This window comes from Equus quagga, chromosome 10, assembly GCF_021613505.1.
Source record: "Equus quagga isolate Etosha38 chromosome 10, UCLA_HA_Equagga_1.0, whole genome shotgun sequence".
NCBI classification, from domain to species: Eukaryota; Metazoa; Chordata; class Mammalia; order Perissodactyla; family Equidae; genus Equus; species Equus quagga.
The window spans coordinates 89,175,989-89,197,596 of NC_060276.1; the positions used below are offsets into that span (position 1 = coordinate 89,175,989).

The following is a 21,608-nucleotide window of genomic DNA, read 5'->3' on the forward strand; positions in this document are numbered from 1 at the left end:
TCTGGTAGAATTCTCGTAGTTTGGGAAGATCAAGGAAAAGCTCTTTAATGTTAAACGAACATAGAGGGGCTGAGGGAATGCAGACCATCCAGGCAAATCAAGTAGCATTGGCGGAAACCTGGTAGTGAAAAGGCTCTTGGGATAGTTTCAAGATGGAAAGAAAGCACCACAGCTGGACTATAGAAAACAAGGTGCGTGGCAGGAAGGAGACCATACAAGTGTTGAAAGACATGTTAAGGATTCTGTTCTTTATCTTAAAAACAGTAGGAGGCTATTAGAAGTCATAAGCAGGAAGATAAGGTCAGATTTTCATTTTAGAAATAATTACTCTGGAGAATGGATTGGAGGGGGACAAGAGTGGATATAGGGAGACCAGGTAAGAGGCTTTTATTGCAGTAATACAGGGGAACTCTGGACTAGAGGGATGGATGTCCAATGAAAAGAAGTGAATATATTTAACAGAAGAGTAAAATTAATAGACCTCGATAATGGATTGACAGTGGGGACTGAGGGAGAAGCAAGTATCAAGGATGACCCTAAGCTTTAGGTTTTCACAACTGGATGGACAAATGATGCTATTCACTCAGTCAGGGAATATTGGGAAAGTTCTAAGTTTTGGGGAGGAATCATATCTTGGGGGGGGGGCCTTCAAACTTATGCATTCATATTTTTTCCCCAGAGCATAGAAAAGGGATATGAGATATAGAAAAACAAATTACCTACTTACGAAAGTTGCCCAGTTACTTTCCACATTAAAGGAAGAGTTACAGAGCAGTGATTCCATGACCGCAATTTCCGGAGAGCCCTCAACTCTAGATGTTTCAGGTTGTAATACTCATTTACTGTTCTTTGCCAGTTATACTATATTATCCCAGCACTTGCAGCAAGCAGGGCATGTGCAAATCACCCTACCCCTTTTGGTGCTCTCCAAGCAACTCTTTGGCTTAAGAGCACGGGCAATGGCAGCTTCTGGGTACCTTGGGCAAATCACTTCATGTCAGTGGGCCTCAGTTTGCTCATACTTTGCTTAGAAAGTATTGCCAAAAGCATACTTGACTGAATGATCTCCAAGATCCCACCTAGCTCTGAAAGTCTAATATCCATTCATTCATTTTATATATTCATTGACTCATTTCGCAAATGTTTGTTAAGTGCCTACTATGTGCAAATCACTGTATTAGATGACAGTGACATAGTGGTGGATAAAACAAGGCTCCTTCCTGAAGCTCTCTTTTGGCAAGGCTGCCTACATTAAACAGGTAAATATGCAGTTCAGCATAGTTTAACAAAAATAATTATGACAGAGCTATAGAGGAGAGGTGGCTGTGTCAGAGAGGCAGGAAGAAGGGGTGACGGTCAGCCAAGCAAAGCAGACAGGAAGGTGGAAGAGACCACAAGATGGAATCCCAGAAATGTCTTGTGATCATCATGTTCTAAAGCAGCTCAGTGACATTTGCTTCATCTCTTATATGAAGGCTGACTCCATAAAAACATAGACTAAGTAAAAATGTAAAACTGCGTCCCCGAGTTACTTTTTTCAGAAAGCATAAAATGGCCTTGAGTCTCCCCTAGAAGTCTCCTTAGAGAAACCCTTCTCTTTCTGTCTTCTCTGATCCTAGTGAAGGTGTTTATTTCTTCTCCTTTTGACTGGTTGTCATAAAAATGGGAATTATTTTATGTAAAATATATATTTTCAATAATAGAGTATAGTTCTCTATTACATTTAATAGGGCTTCATTTGCTTGCTTAGTTGTCTTATTAAAAGCATTATATTACTGTGCAGGATATACCCACATGATCTCTTTTGTTTTTTGGACCTTCTACAATGTGTCCAACTATGCTAGGTCCACCATCCGAGGGTGATATACTCCCTTTATGCCCTTTTTCCCATTTGTAACATCGCACTTATAATTATTTCTCTATTCCTTGGGACTCCCTTAGTTGCAAGTGATAAAGACCAAACTTGAACTAGCTTAGACAATAGGGAAAAGGCTTATATAAACAAGGCAAGGCCAGGAGTTTATCCCAAGCTAGGATAGCTTCGGGAGTAGGCACCCAACCCAAGCTGAGCCAATCCCTTCCCTGGAATTTGGGAACAGAATATGAGTCAATACCTCTCTGCAGAGAAATGTTTGGGACAAACAAAATAATAAATGTTAACTCCAGTTGGTTTGAGGTGAACTTCCCCTAGCCATGAGAGACCCTGTTTCATTCACTACTGTGTCTAGCAGAGTGTCTGCCACATAACAGGTTTTCAGTAATGTTGATTGAATGAATACATTAATTTATTAATTTCAAGGATAGAACTCTCATTGTACTATCATTTCCGTTATGAAATTAGATAGATTTGACTTACACATTAATTTACAGCATTTTTCCAGAGACACTGCTCTTGGCACCTGTTCATGCTGATTAAATGTAGAAGTTGGAAATGAAACTTGAACATTACAGTTCAATGTTGGAACTAGAAACATTTTGATAAAGCAGTTTTTTACATTGCTTGCCTACTACTTCTAAGAACTGCAAAATAGGAACCATGCAAACCTCTGTTCTGTAGAATTGTACAAATTCAGACAGAATCTAGATTATAAAGTCTCAAATATTTTCATGAAGCTTTCTAATAGAGTGTTACTCTCCAATGAAGAAGATAAGACAGAGTCCCCCTACTCTTAATTATCTCAAATTCAAGACGAGTTTTCACCAAGGGAACTTTTTAAAAATATAGATTTCTGGGCTCCATTCCAAACGTCCTAAATCTAAATCCAAAGAGTAAATTTAAAAGTCAGTTTTATTTAAAAGATTCCTGTATGATTCTTAGAAACAGCCAGGTCTAATGCAAAAGTATGTTTATGAAAGCTTGTCATATAATGGTGAATAATTGAAAAACAAAAAGTAATCTACTCCATAGAATAGTATTCTGGCATTAAATATGTAGAGCTTCCACTTCTGGCCAAGATGGAGTAACTGGGAGTAGATTTACCCTTTCACCAGAAACAATCAAAACAAATTTTAAATAGACAAAATTACATGAAAGAACAGTTTTCAAGACGTTGGACATCAGACAATAAAAGACAGTGATTCCTATGAGACAGGAAGCAAACAAGGTAAGCCCTATGATTGACTTGAGAGACTTTCCAGGCCACTGCACAGGGAGGGGAACTGAGGCAGAGCAGGCAGACTCCCTGCATTGAGAACACAGAGCTGAGAGTCTGGGGAGACCAAGGCACCTAAAGTTCATAGGACAGAGTACTGAAGAGGAGAGAGCTGCACAAAGAGAGAACCCCAGAAATCTATAGTCTCCCTCAAGTATTCATCTCAATAATGATCAGCACATTTATGAGAGGGAACTACCAGAAGCCAAGGAAAGACCATCCAAAAGGATTAGAGGGAACAGTGCTTAACACCCACTGCTGTTCCCACCAGCCAGACTGGAAAAACAAATTCATGGGGCATTGTGTAGAAAGCTCAGGAAAGCCTTGCCTCGGTAATGAGGAATAATTAGCCCTAGATGGAGAATTGCTCCAGACATGCCTAACAAATCATGAAACCAAGACCCAAAGGATCAAACTATTTCCAAGTAACTGAACTACATCCCAGAACAAAACTTAAGAATATTTATAAGAATAAAAAAAAACATCTAGCATGCAACAAGATAAAATTCACAATATCTGGCATCTAGTCAAAGGTTACTAGGCATGTAAAGAAGCAGGAAAATGTGACCTATAGTATGGAGAATAATCAAAACTGACACAGAACTGACAAATATATTAGAATTAGCAGAAAAATGCACTATGAGATTAATGACAGATTAGACATTTTGGAAGAAAAAAATTAGTGAACTCAAAGACATAGCAATAGAAGCTATCCAAAACAAAACACAGAGAAAAGGAATTTTTTAAAGTGAAAAGAGCATCACTGAGCTGGAGAACAACCTCAAGCAGCCTAATAGATGGTTAATTGGAGTCTGTGAAGGAGAAGAGAGTGAAGAAGAGACGGAAAAAATATTTGAAGAAATAATGGCTGAAAACATTCCAAACTTGATTAAAACTATAAATCTGCAGTTGCAAGAACCACAATGAGCCCCAGGCACAAGAAACATGAAGAAAACAACATGAAACTACATCATAATCAAACTGCTTAGATCCCATGGTAAATAGAAGATCTTAAAAATAGAGAAAAGCCTGGTCAGACATGGGACTTGAAAATATGCTGCTCAGACCAATGTCATAGAGCGTACTGCCTATGTTTTCTTCTAGAAGTCTCATGGTTTCGGGTCTTACATTCAAGTCTTTAATCCATTTTGAGTTGATTTTTGTGCATGGTGTAAGGGAATGGTCTACTTTCATTCTTTTGCATATGGCTGTCCAGTTTTCCCAACACCATTTATTGAAGAGACTCTCCTTTCTCCATCATATGCTCTTGGCTCCCTTGTCGAATATTAGCTGTCCATAAATGTGTGGGTTTACTTCTGGGCTCTCAATTTTGTTCCATTGATCTGTGTGTCTGTTTTTGTGCCAGTACCATGCTGTTTTGGTTACTATGGCTTTGTAGTATAATTTGAAATCAGGGAGTGTGATACCTCCAGCTTTGTTCTTTTTTCTCAGGAATCCTTTGGCTATTTGGGGTCTTTTGTTGTTCCATATAAATTTTAGGATTCTTTGTTCTATTTCTGTAAAAAACGTTGTTGGAACTTTGATAGGGATTGCGTGGAATCTATAGATTGCTTTAGGAAGTATGGACATTTTAATGATGTTAATTCTTCCAATCCAAGAGCACGGAATATCTTTCCATTTCTTTGTGTCTTCTTCGATTTCTTTCAACAATGTTTTTTTTTTTTTTTAAAGATTTTATTTTTCTCCCCAAAGCCCCCCGGTACATAGTTGTATATTTCGTTGTGGGTCCTTCTAGTTGTGGCATGTGGGACGCTGCCTCAGCGTGGTCTGATGAGCAGTGCCATGTCCGCGCCCAGGATTCGAACCAACGAAACACTGGGCCGCCTGCAGCGGAGCGCGCGAACTTAACCGCTCAGCCACGGGGCCAGCCCCTCAACAATGTTTTATAGGTTTCGGTGTACAGATCTTTCGCCTCTTTCGTTAAGTTTATTCCTAGGTATTTTATTCTTTTTGTTGCAATTGTAAATGGGCTTGTATTCTTAATTTGCCTTTCTGCTACTTTGTTGTTAGTGTATAGAAACTCAACGGATTTTTGTACATTGATTTTGTATCCCGCAACGTGACTGTATTCCTTTATTATTTCTAAAAGTTTTTTAGTGAACTCTTTAGGGTTTTCTAGATATAAAATCATGTCGTCTGCAAAGAGTGACAGTTTCACTTCTTCTTTTCCAATGTGTATCCCTTTTATTTCTTTTTCTTGCCTGATTGCTCTGGCTAGGACTTCCAATACTATGTTAAATAAGAGTAGTGACAGTGGGCATCCTTGTCTGGTTCCTGTTCTTAGAGGAGTTTCTGCACAGCAAAGGAAACCATCAACAAAACGAAAAGACAACCTAACAATTGGGAGAAGATATTTGAAGTATCAGATAAGGGGTTAATATACAAACTATACAAAGAACTCATACAGCTCAACAACAAAAAAACCAACAATCCAATTAGAAAATGAGCAAAAGATCTGAACAGAGATTTCTCCAAAGAAGATATACAGATGGCCAACAGGCATATGAAAAGATGCTCAACATCATGAGCTATCAGGGACATGCAAATCAAAACTACAATGAGGTATCACCTCACTCCGCTCAGAATGGCTATAATTAACAAGACAGGAAACAAGAAATGTTGGAGAGGGTGTGGAGAGAAGGGAACCCTTGTTCACTGCTGGTGGCAGTGCAAACTGGTGCAGCCACTATGGAAAGCAGTTTGGAGTATCCTCAGAAAATTAAGGATAGATCTACCATATGATCCAGCTATTCCACTGCTGGGTATTTATCCAAAGAACTTGAAAACACAAAGGCATAAAGATACTTGCACCCCTATGTTCATTGCGGCATTATACACAATAGCCAAGACTTGGAAGCAACCTAGGTGCCCATCAAGGGACGAATGGATAAAGAAGATGTGGTATTTATACACGATGGACTACTACTCAGCCATAAGAAAGGATGAAATCTGGCCATTTGTGACAACATGGATGGACCTTGAAGGTATTATGCTGAGTGAAATAAGTCAGAGGGAGAAAGTCAAATACCATGTGATCTCACTCATAAGTAGAAGATAAAAACGACAAAAAAAAAAAACACATAGCATTGGAGATTGGACTGGTGGTTACCATTGGGGGAGGGGGGAGGGGGGAGGGCAAAAGGGGTGGTTAGGGTCACATGTGAGGGGATGCACTATAATTAGTGTTCGGGTGGTGAACATGATGTAATGTATACAGAATTCGAAATATGATGTACATCCGAAAAAAATTTAAAATAAAATTTAAAAAAAGAAAAAAAAAGAAATTACTGTCTAGGGCTTTATTTCATTTGCCGACAGTCTTTCAATTTCCTTAAAACAATGTTTGTTGTGTTTGGTGATATAAAAACATGCCAGCATTATGTTACAAATATATATGTAGACCACCACTGAGGTTTTGAATCGTTCTCCCCAAATTATTAAACACAACTATGTCCAAAAAAAAATAGAGGAAAAAAAAAAAGAAATGTTACCATACAGAGTAACAAAAATAAGGATATCAGATTTCTTATCAGAAACAGTACAATTAAGAAGAACGATGTCTTTAAAGTACTGAAGGAAAAAACCCTCCTCAACTTAGAATTTTAAACCCAGCAAAGGTATCTTTCGGAAAATAAAGGCAAAATAAAAACATTTTCATGGGCCGGCCCAGTGGCACAGCAGTTAAGTTCACAGGTTCTGCTTTGGCAGCCCAGGGTTCACCGATTCAGATCTGGGGTGCGGACATGGCACTGCTTGGCAAGCCATGCTGTAGCAGGTGTCCCAGATATAAAGTAGAGGAAGATGGGCACGGATGTTAGCTCAGGGTCAGTCTTCCTCAGAAAAAGGAGGAGGATTGGCAGCAGATGTTAGTTCAGGGCTGATCTTCCTCAAAAAATAAAAATAAAATAAAAACATTTTCAAACATATGTGATGTGGTATAACATCACTTAAAGGTATACTGTGGTAAGTTAAAGATGTATGCCATAAACCAAAAGCAACCACTAATACAACAAAACGGAATTATAGTGAATAAGACAACACAGAAGAGAAAATAAAAATAAATTAATCCCAAAGAAGGCAGAAAAGAGGTAAAAGGGAATATAGAACAGATAGTACAAATAGAAATCAAATAGCAAGGAAATATAGTTACACTTGACTGTATCAATAAAAATGTTAAATGTAATACATAGTCTAAATTCCCCCAATTAAAAAGCAGAGATTGTCAGACCCGGGGGAGGATACAGGGGAAAGCAAGACCTAATTATATATCACCTACAAGAAATGCTTTATACATAAAGACAAATAGTTTCAAAGTAAAAGGATAGGAAAAGATATACCATGATGACATTATTCAAAAGGAAGCTGGAGTGGCTATATTAATATCAAAGTATATCCTCAGACCACAATGGGATTAAATTAGAAATGAGTAAAAGAAAGATCTTTGCAAAATCCCCAAGCACTTGAAAACCAAGTAACACAATTCTAAATAACCTATGGGCCGAAGAAGAAATCAAAAGGGAAATTAAAAAGTATTTCGAAGTGAATGAAAATAACACCACAACATACCAGAATTTGTGGGATGCTGCTAAAGTAGTACTTAGGGAGAAATGTCTTAAATCAATGACCTCAGCTTCTACCTTAAGAAACTAGAACAAGAGAAAAAGCAAATTAAACTCAAAGTGAGTAAGAAAAGAAATAATAAAGACCAAAGTGGAAATCAATGAAATACAGAACAGAAAAGCAATAGAGGAAAATCAGTAAAACAAAAACTTTTTCTTTGAGAAGATCAGACTGATCAGGAACAGAAAGACACTAACAGTATTGTGCATAAGAGAAGTGGCATTACTACAGATTCTACAGATGTAAAAAGGACCATAAGGAAATATGGTAAACAACTTTATGTCAATAAATTAAACAATTCAGATAAAATGGACAAGTTTCTTAGAAGACAGAAACTACCAAAGCTCACTTAAGTAATAAACTGAATCGCCTTATACTATTTAAAAATGAAATTTGTAGTTAAAAACCATCCCTCAAAGAAAACTCTAGGCCAAGATGGCTTCATTGGTGAATTCTACCAAACATTTAGTAAAGAAATAATACCAATTCTACACAGACTCTTCCCAAAACTTTGAAAAGGATGGAATTCTTCCCAACTTGCTATTTTTTATTACTATTGTTATGATGATGATGATAATGATGATGATGATGATGATGATGATGATTATAGCATTACTCTGAGACCAAAACCAGATAAAGACATTACAAGAAAACTACAGACCAGAAGCCCTCATGAATATAGATTAAAAATTATAAACAAATCTATATTGTAAAAAAAAGAATGTGTCATGACCACGTGGAGACTAACCCAGAAATACAGCTTTATTTTAATAGCCAAAAGCTAGAAACAATTCAGTGGGTGAATGGATAAACAAAATGGTATATCCATACAATGGAATACTCAGCAAGAACAAAGAATGGACTGTTGATAATGCAACAATGTGGTTGAATCTCACATTGTGAGTGAAAAAAGAGCAGCAAAAAAAGAGTACTGTATGAGTTCATTTAAGGAAAGTGCAAACTAATCTATAGCCAGCGAGAGCATATCAGTGGTTGCTTGGGGATGTTTGGGGCGGGGGAGTGGGCATGAAGGGATGGGAGTAGGTCACCAGTGGGCACGAGGGAACTTTGGGGAGTGATGGATATATTCACTATCCTGATTGCGGTGATGGTTTCACACATGTATACATATATCAGACTTATCCCATTGTATACTTTGTGTATGTCAATTATATGTTAATAAAAACTGCTTTTAAAAAATGATGAGCAACATAAAAAATAAAGCAACATGGAAAATAATTATAATTAGAAGATTAAAAAGCAGTATATAAAATGTTTGTTTACTATTATAGCAATCAAAATACCAAAAATAATGTTTTTATCATGACATGGTGGAGCAATGGATGATTTTCCGTATTTTCTTTAATGTTTTCCTAACTTTTGTAATTAAAATTATCAACAACAAAATCATGATATAAGAAGAAGTGCCCTCTGATAGTAATTCTATTTTTACTTAACTTTTTACAGGGAATCACTTTAAAAATGAATGAGCTAAATCATTGTATTGTTGCAAGAATTATGCATGGAGGCATGATTCACAGGCAAGGTAAGTTTCGTATATACAATTCTTCCTTCCTTCCTTCCTTAACTTTTTCTCCTGTAGCCTAGTGGAGGAAGTACCTTTATGATTTAGATAGAAGACTGTTTAATTTATGGTCCATGCAAACCATCTGTTTAAATTCTCTACCTTTGGTTTTAATCACTGTCGGCCTCCATTTTTTCTTATTCATCTGTACATGCTCCAGCCTGTACATAATGGAGGGAGGGTATATATTACAGTTCCGTTGCTGGAGCATCTCTGAATCTCTGTTTAGATCCTGACTTATTAGAGACCATGGGAGATAAAGCAAACTATCACATCGAGCCCCAGGATATATGGAAGACATCTATTCTGGGATATAAGATACATATATAAAGTTAATTACTCTCTCATTCATTCAGAAATGAGATACGCTATTTATAAATTAGGAGATTAATGTTTGATAACAATATAAAATTTAAATGGTAAAATAAGAGATGTGAAATCCGTTATTAAGTTCTTAATACCTACTACAGTAAGTGCAGTCATTATGAGGAAGGAATTCACTAAGGACTGAAGTAGACAAAGAATGATTTTTTGAGAAAGTGCAACTTTCATTAGCCCTCAGGTAGACAGGATTTGGACATGTAGGTTTAGGCTCCTCTTTGAAAGGGCTGAATTATATGTACTAGAATATAGAGGGTGATCCAAAAATGACTCTCGTGTCCAAAAATTAGACTTCCTTTCTTTGAGATAGGGTTATTTTTGTGCTTAACACCTCTTTTCTTAACCCCAGAGAGCAAGAAGTAACACTATAAGCATTTTAGCGCCTTCCTGTCCCCTTTAGAGATGACTGCTGTGTACACAGATGGGGTCTGGCATTACTGCTGCCTTCAGGGGCATCTTTATAGACTTTGGGAGTTGACTGCACTCACACGGGAGGATGTTTGGGTTTAGATTCCAGTATTAATTTTTTGTTTATTATTTTTAATAATTTGCCATAAATTCAGTAATGTCACAGCATTATTAATCTCTTTTTCTTATGTTACTGCACTGGCTAGGACCTGCCATCTTTAATGAAGTGGTGTAGTGGACAACCTTGTCCTATTCTCATTTTTAAAAGGTAGCTTTCCAATGTTTCCCCACAAAGAATAACATTTACTATAGATTTTTAGTAGATACCTTTCATTAAGACTGAACAAGTTCTCTTATATTCTTAGTTGCTGGACATTTTAATTATAATTGGGTTTTGAATTTTGTCAGATGTTTTTTCTGTATCTGCTGAGATGATCATTTGGTTTTTTTCTTTTTATGGTGAATGACTTTTAAAGATTTCCTAAAGATAAACCTCCCCTTGCAATTCTCAGATAAATACAGCCAAGTCATTGTGGATACTAATATTTTGTTTAGGATTTTCCTATTTGTAATTATGAGTGAGACTGGCCTGTAGTTAATTTTCCTTTCTTGTGTTTCTCTGTCTGATTTTAGTTTCAAAGTTACACTGGCCTTATAGGATGATCTGGAGAGCCTTCTCTCTTCATGAGTTCTTTGAAAGACTTTGTATAACACTGGAATGATTTGTACCTTGAAAGTTTGATAGAACTTGCCTATAAAACTATCAGGGCCTGATGTTTTGTTTTTGTTTGGTTTTTTTTTAGGAAAGATTTTTTTTTTTTTTTACAACTGCTTCAGTTTCTTTGACATTCTTAAGGCTATTCAGGCTTTCTATATCTTGAGTGAGTTTTGGTAAATTACATTTTCCTGAAAAATCTTGCTTTTAAAAATTATTGCAGTAAGCTTCTTAGTGTTCTTAAACCGTTTATTCTCTGCCATCTCTGTAATTATGTCCCCTTGTTTGTTCCTCATATCATTTATTTGTGCCTCGTCTTTTTTCTCTTGATCAATTTGCCAGGGGTTTGTTCTCAAACCCACTTTGGGTTCTAGTAATTCTCTCCATTGTATATTTATTTTCTATTTCATTGTTTTATGACCTAGTTTTTATTATCTCCTTCCTTCTACTTGCTATTGGTTTTATCTAACTTTTTAAATTAGACACTTAATTCATTTATTCCAGTCTTTCTTCATTTCTAATATAAGCATTTCAGACTAAACTCTACCTCTAAGTACTGTTTTAACTATATCCCACCAGTTTTGAGATGAAGCATTTTTATTATAATTCAGATCTAATAAGATTTTATTATAATTCATTTTTATTATAATTAAAATTTCTATTATGATATTTTTCATTGACCCTTAAGTTATTTAAAAGAGTTTTTTACGTACTATATTTAAGAGGATTTTCTATGTATCTCTTTCTATCATTTACTTCTAACTTAATGGCAGTGTGGTCAGAGAATGTGGTCTGTATGACACCATTTCTCTGAGGTTTGCTCAGACTTGCTTTACAGCATAGCACTTTAAATCATTTTTGTAAATGGTCCATGTGTACTCAAGAAGAATGTTTATCCCTTAATTGTTGCATGCAGGGTTCTCTATATGATGATTGGCTTGGGGTTGTTAATTTTTTCTTTCAAATCTTCTATATCTTGAATAATTTTTTGTCTATTTGACCTATCAATAGTTGTTGAGATATCTCATTATTATAGTGGAGTTTTTCAATTTCTACCTATAGATCTCTCAATTTTGGCTTTATGTATTTGAAGCTGTTTTATTAGGTACATAGAAGTGCCTGGTAACCATTTCTATCCTTACTAATGCTTTCTACTTAAAACCTTTTTTACGTAGTATTAATTTAGTATTTGCTAGTGTGTTTTCTTCCATTCTGTTATTTCCAGTCATTCTGTGCTTGTATGCTTTAGTGTGTCTCTTACAAACATTTCCAAAGCTGGGTTTTTCATTTTTTAGTGCATTCTGATGATTGCTATCTTTTAATGGGCAAGGTTAGTCCATTAATATTTATTGTGATGATTTCTGTCATCTTGCTTTTTTATTTATATTTATTCCATTTTTTAATTGATTCTCTTCTTTATTTTTTGTTTCTTTTTTGTCCTCTGGTAGTTTAGAATTTCAGCACTCTATTTCCATTTTTTAGGTGGTTACCTTGAAATTTTATCATGCACATTTAACTTTACATATACTAAAGTGAAACAGTATCTTACTCCCACTCCCAAAGAATACAAAGACATTGGAACAAACACTGAATTTGATCACATTCCTGACTTGCATATTATTCTGGCCCAGTATTTTAGTTCTGTCCTGTTTTAAATCCACAAATTTGAAATTACTATTAACATACATGACCATTTTTGTTTGGATTTATATAAATGTTTATGATTTTATTTGCTCACCATTCCTTCTTGGATCTCAGACCATCCTTTGGGGACCATTTTCCTTCTTTCTAAGGTAAATCCTTAAAAGTTCCTATAGTGTTAATCTCTTGTTGATAAACTCTTTCAGGTGGTGTTTATCTGTAAATATTTTATTTCAGCCTTAATCTTGAAGATTTTGCTGAGAGCACAATTTTAGGTTGATGGTTACCATTCTATTGTCTTTTGGCATCCATTGTTAGATACTGAGAAGTCTGATGTCACTGCAATTTTCCTTGCTTTGTAGGTGATCTCTCCTTTCTCTCTGGATGTTTTAAGATCTTTGTCTTTGATATTATATAGTTTCACTACCTCTCAGCATGGATTTCTTTTTATTTATCCTGTTTTGGATACATTATTCTTTCTGGATCTGTGTAATCATGTTTTCATCAGTTCAAGAAAATTTGCAACCATTATTTCTTCAGATATTACCTCTTCTCCAATTCTCTCTCTTCTCTCCTTCTGAACTCCAGGTAGATGTATGTTAGACATTCCCTGCATATCTCTTAAGATCTTTTTCCTATTTTTTTATTTTTTGTTTCCTATTTTCCTTATTTCCTTGTTTCTCTGACCTGCATTCTAGATAATTTATCTGTTTTATCTTCCAGTTCACTGAAACTCTCTTCAGCTATATCTGAACTCCCATTCCGCTCATCCAGTCAGTGGCTTGTATCACCAGTTATATTTTTCTTTTCTAGAAGTACTAGTCATTTCTTCTTATTTTTATTTTCAGATCTGTCTGTTCACACCTGATATTCTCTTGTTGCATACTCATCCTTCTAATTGAGTCCTTAATTTTTTCCTAATATTTAACATATAGCTATTTTATATTCCAATCTGACCAGTCATTCCAGTATCTATCCTCCTTGAGGATCTAAATCTGTTTTTTATGTTTCTGATGGCTCAGATAGTAGTTTGCCTTATTTTATGTTTGATGATCTGCAAGAGGTTATGGCTTATCTAATTAGTGGAAGTCCTGTGGGCCTAAACTGGGAACGCTTTCCTCCAGAGAAGGGTTGTTCCTTTTTCTACCAGTTGCCATGGATTGCCACTGGTCTGGGTCTTGACTTCCTGTGGAATCCTAGGCTCAGCTTCTCTAACTTGCTGTTGGCCCAAGACTCAGAATCCAGCTAGCAGCATTGCTACTGTGGCATTCACCCTTCCCACTATTTCATTCCACCCTTAGTTTGCCACCACTCTGGATCCAGTTCACAGGGTTTTTTTGTGTGGAGGGGAGGGCAGGGGATGGGAGTAGGAAGTGTTCTTGGGGATTTGCACTACTTTTGTGAGACCCGTAACACTTCAAGAGGTGTGCCCTAAGCAGCATATAGTTATGAGAAAGTCTTTGAGTGACTGATCAGCCATATTGGAAGCAAAAGTGCCCAAATTTTTGTTTTATTTTTTATTATGTTCATCTTCAAACATAAGTAGAGAGAATAGTGCAGTGAATTCAAGTTGAGAGAATAGTGCAGTGATCGCCCATATGCTCATAACCCAGCTAGAACTATTGTTAATTCATGGCCACTGGTTTCATCTGTACTTGCTCTACTGCCCACTCCCTTGGGTTATTTTGAAGCAAATCCCAGGCATCTTATTTTATCTGTATGCATTTTAGTGTTACCTCTACAAGATACTGTGAGCTTTTCATAACGAAGTCAGATCAGTATGTAAAAATGTGCACAATTTATAAATAAGGAAGCAAAATTTTACATAACTTTCTATTTAAGCATTGCTTCTCAGTCACTTTTTCCAGTTGAAGTATTACAGGACTCTGAAATGCCTATCAAATTATTATTAAAAGGTTGTGTTATGTCTAATATAAGTTCAGTGTTACCTAGGTATTATATCACAATTCTTTGAAAATCAACAGCCTTTGTGTCATATTTGGTTGATAATAATAACAGCAAACACTTGAATGGGACTTGCTATGTGCCAAGAACAATTTTAAGCCCTCTACATGTATTAAACTCATTTAATTCTCAAAATAATCCTATGAGATAGGTACTATTTTCATCTCCATTTTATAAATGTGAAAACTGAGACATAGAGAGTTTCAGTAACTTACCCAAGATCTTAAAGCTAGTAAGTGATGTAGCTGAGATTTGAACCAAGACAGGCTGGATCTAGAAGCCATAACTTTAAACCACTATACACACTGCCTCTGTCAGAAAAATAAGCCAATTTCCACAGCCATCTTTCAAAACTGTGTCTTCCATAAGTAGGTGTATGTTTTGATGAGTTTACTGCATGAGCCAAACTTGTACCTGTTTCTGAAATATTGGCCTTCGATATTTAGCTTAATTCTCTTTTTTCAAGATTTTATTTTTCCTTTTTCTCCCCAAAGCCCCCTGGTACATAGTTGTATATTTTAGTTATGGGTCCTTCTAGTTGGGACATGTGGGACGCCGCCTCAGCATGGCTTGATGAGCGGTGCCATGTCCTCGCCCAGGATCCAAACCGTCGAAACCCTGGGCCGCTGAAGCAGAGTGCGCAAACTTAACCACTCAGCCACGGGGCCAGCCCCTTAATTTTTAAAAATTACTTACATTTGTTGCCTTTGGGTTTTGTTATTAAAATGTATGTATAATTTCATGTTTATAACTTTGTGTAAATCTTAGGTACACTTCATGTTGGAGATGAAATTCGAGAAATCAATGGCATAAGTGTGGCTAACCAAACAGTGGAACAGCTGCAAAAAATGCTTGTGAGTAAATGAAAGTCTCTTTTTCTAAGGTTGACTTTCAGTTTGTTAGCTTGTTTTTTAATGCACAAATAAGGGATATTCTTTTATAATCAGAGTATTTCTGGTACCATCGTTTGTTTGGACTTGAATTTATACAACATTCCTAAGAACTGACAACTAGGAAGATGTTTACATGCAGCAGAGTTTGGAAACATTTTGCCCATCTTTAGCAGTGTGAGCTTTAATACTCTCCTTTCATCCTTCATCTCCTGTTTCTTATCCAGCAGATGTTTAAAGAAAACCTTTCCAGTTGTGCATACATGTGAACTAGTTTCTCACTGACCTCAGCTCTGCTGACATCAGCCATGTCAGAAACCTCTTTCCGGTTTAGCTGAGTCATAGTCAGCTGTATTGGATCTCTCTAGAGCACAGAGGGTAGGAAAGTCACAGTAGGGAAGGCCATTTTTGACCGTACATAACCAAAATATGTGTTCAAATTCGGCTTTGGATTTTTTTTTTTTTTTTTAGCAAAATGACAGGCTCTGACGAGCAGAGGAAGGTGTCTTGGACCTCTGATCCTGGACCTTCTTCCCACTGCAATGTGGCAGCCTCCCATGCTATGAATATCTATTAAGTGTGAAATACGCACCGCAGACTCACTACAGTAAAAAACATAAGGCCAAAATTGTGAAATAAAAAGTAAATTTTATGGAGTGCACATGGTAATGTAGCCTGCCAAATATAATTTTTATGTAATTGCTTGTTCTACTGTTCGATTCAATTTATATTCACTTTTGAAAGACATGTCACTGAGAGGTTTTTGTATTCATGTCTATAAAACAGTGACCATTGGAGGTCTGTTACACCACTGCTGTGTGAACAAGGCAGTCAGCCTTGACTTTGCAAGGCTTCTCCCAGGAACGACTTCTACTGTTTACTGTGAGCGATCCCTGCTTTGTAACTCAGTTTCATTTTAGGCCCATGCACTCTCAGCTGGCTTGCATTAATTGCCCCCACACATTTTGAGTGGTTTCTTACGTGTTTTTTTGTGCAACATTTGTTGGTTAAGAGTCTCCTTTTTTCTTCCTCCAGCGGGAAATGCGGGGGAGTATTACCTTCAAGATCGTGCCAAGTTACCGCACTCAGTCATCGTCCTGTGAGGTAATAGCTCTAACGAAGCTCTGTCTCCTCTGGGCTCTTAACTAACTGTCTGCTGATGGCTGAATGTTTTGGCTTTCTGGGAAATTGTTTCTGCCTGTGCTGTTGATCACTGCACACCAATTTTACAACAAAGATAACGGAACAGAGTAGGTCCCATCCACCTACTCAGCCCTGCTTCCATGGGGATCTCCTCAGCACTTGAACTTTCTGCAGGCTGGAATCGAAGCGAACTGTAGAGAAGCTACAAATAATGACATAAGGCTTAATAAAGAGTAAATGAAGTTTCTTAGGAAAAAAATGAAGATCGTAATGGCATTAATATTTCCAGGAAGTACATTCACTTCCCTTGTTAATAAATCTCATAGATAGTTCTTCTTTCCAAGAATCTGAGAAGCGATCATTTCTGTTAAGATAGAGTCGTTCAAATAACTGTGACAGGTCTCTAGATGGATATTAAGTCCTTGAGGAATTGATAACTGACTTTATTAAAGGAATATAGGCTTTTGCAACCTTCTATGAAATTGTTTAAATTTGGAATGTTATGTGATTCGTAAACAAGTAAATTTTCTAAAGTAATACAACCCCAAAGTTTCTTTCATACAATAGGCTTATCCTATCGAAATTGTAGCTTTTCCAACTTATATTATTCAGTTTTATGTTGGTTATTAAATGAGATTCAAAAATCTATTCTTTTTATATTTGGAAATACAAACTGGCATAAATGGTATCATCTTTGGTCATTGCACATTTGGCTTGAGTTTTATTTTTTGAAGCTTGTTCTTTCATGTGCATCTTCCAAGTATGTGTACATCAACACGAAGTACACATTTCCTACAGTTAATTTTTAAGACTGACAGGTAACTTATTGGAACTCATCTAGAAAATTGAATTTGTACTTAGGAGAAGTCGAGGGAGAAATTATAATGCTTCTTCCACTCTCTAGTAATGCTCTAAATTTCACAAGAAAAATCTGGCTTAAAGATAAATATAAGAATTTGTAGTTTTGTCAAGTATATTTTTAGTGAGCCGTGGCAATTGGAGTTTCTGTTATGTCAGGTCTTGAGCTCCTCTTGGTGGATTTTTATGGAACTTCAATTAATACTATATTTGAAAAGAAAATGGAGAACTGCTTCTACTCCAGGATTCATAGTTTTGAAATTCCTTACCTAGAACACAATCCTTGCTGGGAAAGAGAGGATGTCACATGTACATTTTATGAAGCATTTTAAAACATTATTTAAAGCATCTAAAATCACAGATGGTCCTCATACCACTTCTCATCATTGAAGAAATTTAGTAAATATGATTGATTTTTGTCTTTTTGGCTAAGTAACAGAAGGTACTGTTAGTTATTAATATAAGTTTCACTTGTGTTTTTTAAGTGGTTGAACTAGTTTTGGGATGAGAACAGTATTACACATGTAAGTTCTATGCTCTCGAGTAAGAAGAGCCCTCCTCTTACCTTCTTTACCTCTGAATAGTAGAAAAAGTAATACTCTCCTCCTAGCCCCACCCCCAACCTATTTGACCCTCCTGTGCTCTGGCAGAATTCAAGCCTGTGGTTGAACTTTTCCCAGCTAGGGCAATACTTCCCACAGAAAGACTCTCTGGCCACCTGCATCAGCATCCCCCTGACCCTTGGTAAAAGAGGGGACCCCTGCCCCTACTGACTTGAGTCTCTTGGGGGGTGGCACCTAGAGATCGATCTATTCACTAATGTTTGAGAATGCTCATCTAAGGGATCCTGTTATTTAAAAGGCTAACAAGTTCCAGAAGTTTTCTTTAAATCTTCTAGAAAAATAAGTCTTTTGAGCAGACATACACATTTCAAAGGTTTCAAAGAACTCTATTTAACCAAAAATTTAAAAATACTTATTTTCTTCCTCTCCTTCTTCTTATCATTAAAGTTGATTTGGACAATAAGGGAATGGAGCCTGGAAAGGATTCTGAGTGTGTCAAATAGTATAGGGAGTGCAGTGGAGGAGCCTGGATCTAAGGAGAGTGGCTGTGGCTCCTGGGATCTTTGCCAGAAATGTAATATTTTTAGAGGCTCGAGATTTTGTTTTAATCAATCTGCTAAAGTGATCTAAAGAATAAAGGTTTCTTCTCTGCTATGTATGTATCTTTTTACTCTTACTAGTAATATTTGTCCTAGAAAGATTCTAAGGTGATTACCACATAAGAAGTCTTTTTTTTAGGTTCGTTTCACTGCAAATTGAGTCATTCAGTAATTTTTGACACTGAAGTACCTAAAAATTATTTAAATACTTTTCAAACCTAATTTTTAATAAAGATTAGGCAGTTGGGATCTTCAGCAAAATAATTTTATAGTAATATTTGTCAATTTACAGTACTTGGTAGGATTTTAATATCAAGTCACTCTTCTGGGTCTCATTTAAATATTTAAAAGCAAAAGTTGTAGAATGTTGGAGACAGAAAAGCAATGATTAATGAATGACACAGTCATCACTTACAGTATGTGAATCTTCAAATTGCACAATTTTTTTCGTACTTCTGTGAAATCATGCAAGTCAGTTAGTATGGCACCTTTACAGCTAAAACCTCAAAGGAAATGGTTGTCGGACTGTGGTTGTGACTGTTGATGTGAATATCTCTGTTTCTGTGCTGGTGTTCTGTGTTAATGAACCTTGTGTCTTATTTCAGAGAGATTCCCCCTCCACTTCCAGACAGTCCCCAGCTAATGGTCATAGCAGCACTAACAATTCTGTTTCGGTAAGAACTCTAGCTCCACACAGCAAAGTGTGACAATTTTGTTGGTGCCACCTGCCATGAGTGTTCTAGTTACATGTGTTCAGTGGAAATATTGTCTTCTGCCGATATACAAGGCTACTACAGCTACAATGCAGTTTACTCCTGGAAAATCTTTTTCAACTTTTTCTTCTCATTAAAAATCTCTTTCATTAGTTAAATTTAAAGAATTATAGTTCAAGACTATTTTGGTCATTCTCAAAATGTTTCTGTATCACCCCACTAGTATTGATGACTTTGCTCAAACTTATGCAAAGGATGTAAATGGAAATTTGTTGAAATTTCTACATATTTTTTTAATTTGAGAAAGATAAATTTAAGGATTTTGCAGAGTAGGCACTTGGGTATTCTCGGGCTTTGTAGTTGTCTATTCTGAGTGATATCAGCACCATGTTTTAGTTTCCGCTATCTAAGTTTACGAATTGGTGTGCCCTCTGTTATTGTGGTACGTGCACATATTTTTGTGAATTATAAGCCTTGCCTGGATATGAAAAGCAAAAGGAACTGGCTTCAAACTGCACTTAAGCCACGCTGTTATCACATCTTTAACACAAAGTACTTTATATTTTGACTTGAACTTGGAATTTTACACTTTTTTCAGAACTATCCATTTTGGAATATAAAAAGAATTATTTTTCATTTATTTAAACAAATGGAAGCACTTATAGGTGCAGGTGTGCAATATTCTGGGGTAACAAAATCTTCTCTAAGTTGCCGATATTGCTGTTAAATTATTGAGAATTCTAATAATGAAGCAGTATCGCTTTTTTCCTGACTACTGATTTGCCCTTTAAAAATATGTCAACTTTTTTATCAGGTAAAATTTTAAATAATTTAGAGATTATCTCAAATGGACTGATATCAGTAAGAGAAATCATGGAAGAAAATTTCCTATGATTTTTATTTTTGACTTCAAAATAGGCTACCAGAGGAACTCATTTATAGCAATTAACATTTAATACTTTTAAGATGGTGAATATTCATATAGCCATTGAATTTTTCAAAATCTAAATGGTTGCAGTGACTAAGTTGAAAAGGGCAACAAACAGCTCTTCTAGTTTTTTGGGGTTTTTTTAATAGGCTATTTCACTTGCAGTGGCTTTTGTGTTGAAGATGCTGAGTTGTTTCTTAAGAACACATTTTCTCTCTGCTTAAACTGACCTGCTTTCTTCAGCTTGCTGCTAAATGGCCTGGGTTTGATTTTTTTGATAACTCAACATTTCTGAGAAATGGAATAATGTATATTATCTATTTAAAGTTAAATCTAGCTCATTTTTTAACCATATTGTAACAGAACACACAAATTACCTTGTACTCTTGAAAAGTAAATGAAAATTTTTCTCCTGGGTTGGCTTTATTCTACAGGACTTGCCATCAACTACCCAACCAAAAGGACGACAGGTGAATAGATATCCTCTATAGAAACTTCTCTAAACTGAGCTGCTAATAGCCAATCCTTTATTAACCCTTTCCATCCCATAATGCCTGCATTTTGGACCATAACATTTGAGCGTTGAGAGCTTGTACCATTTCATTTTAACACATTACACATGACTAATTCTCTATAAAGATTTTTTCCTCACATCTTTGTAGCTGTGATGGTTATTGTAATTTCAACCTGATAATTTTGTGTTGATGGTTAAGAATTCAGCCTTTGGGGGTCTTATGGGCTTGCCTCTGGGGTGGAAAAGAATTTAAAAGGTTACAAAATTCTTAGAATTCCAAGAAAAACTAAAATGTACATGCTGATGAACATTTTTAAGCAATAGTTTTCTGAAATTTGAAGGGTTTTTCTTAATTTGTATTTGCATGTATATTTCTAAAAGCCATTTGCAATGAAAAATAAGAACATAGATATCCTGGCTTTACGTCCTAATATGACTCTGTTGGTTCAAACATGAAAAGTTATGTGCTGCCTAACACTAGCAAGTAACTTTCTATTTGCCAGCACTTTAAAGTATGGATTTTAGGTACAAATGCAGAGACTTGTTAATTTTATGGGCTGGATTTCTGAAAAGAAAAACAGAATAATCACACAATAGTTCCAATGCCTTCAGGTTGGTTTTACAGTGACTTATACATTAATATTCAAATTTAATTTCAAGAAATAGAATTTTTATGGGATTTTTCTTGAAATGTATTAAAAAATAATCAGATTTGGAATTAAGATTTGCATAAATTAGCGGCTGATAAAGTTCACCCACAGTTTTGTCTTAAGGCTGCATAATTGATGCAGCATTGGATATATCTAGCACCTTATTTTAAAGCATTTAGAAATCCAGTAATTTGTAAAATGCTGCCATATGGTAACCCATTGTATGCTAATCTGTTTTCTCTTTTAATATTTACTAATTACG

General features: G+C 35.9%; 1 protein-coding gene across 4 annotated transcripts in view; it reads left to right on the forward strand.

Annotated features, from left to right (window-relative positions):
- The window catches only part of CASK (calcium/calmodulin dependent serine protein kinase), a 368,709-nt gene that overhangs the window by 316,643 nt on the left and 30,458 nt on the right, over nucleotides 1-21,608 (forward strand). Inside the window, exons 15-19 of one of the 4 annotated variants that reach the window (XM_046673193.1) lie at nucleotides 9,261-9,339; nucleotides 15,257-15,342; nucleotides 16,414-16,482; nucleotides 19,147-19,215; nucleotides 20,617-20,652. In XM_046673193.1, coding sequence (XP_046529149.1) covers nucleotides 9,261-9,339; nucleotides 15,257-15,342; nucleotides 16,414-16,482; nucleotides 19,147-19,215; nucleotides 20,617-20,652 — 339 coding nt within the window. The remainder of the gene's footprint in view (nucleotides 1-9,260; nucleotides 9,340-15,256; nucleotides 15,343-16,413; nucleotides 16,483-19,146; nucleotides 19,216-20,616; nucleotides 20,653-21,608) is intronic. The other 3 variants (XM_046673194.1, XM_046673195.1, XM_046673196.1) reach the window with 3 other exon arrangements.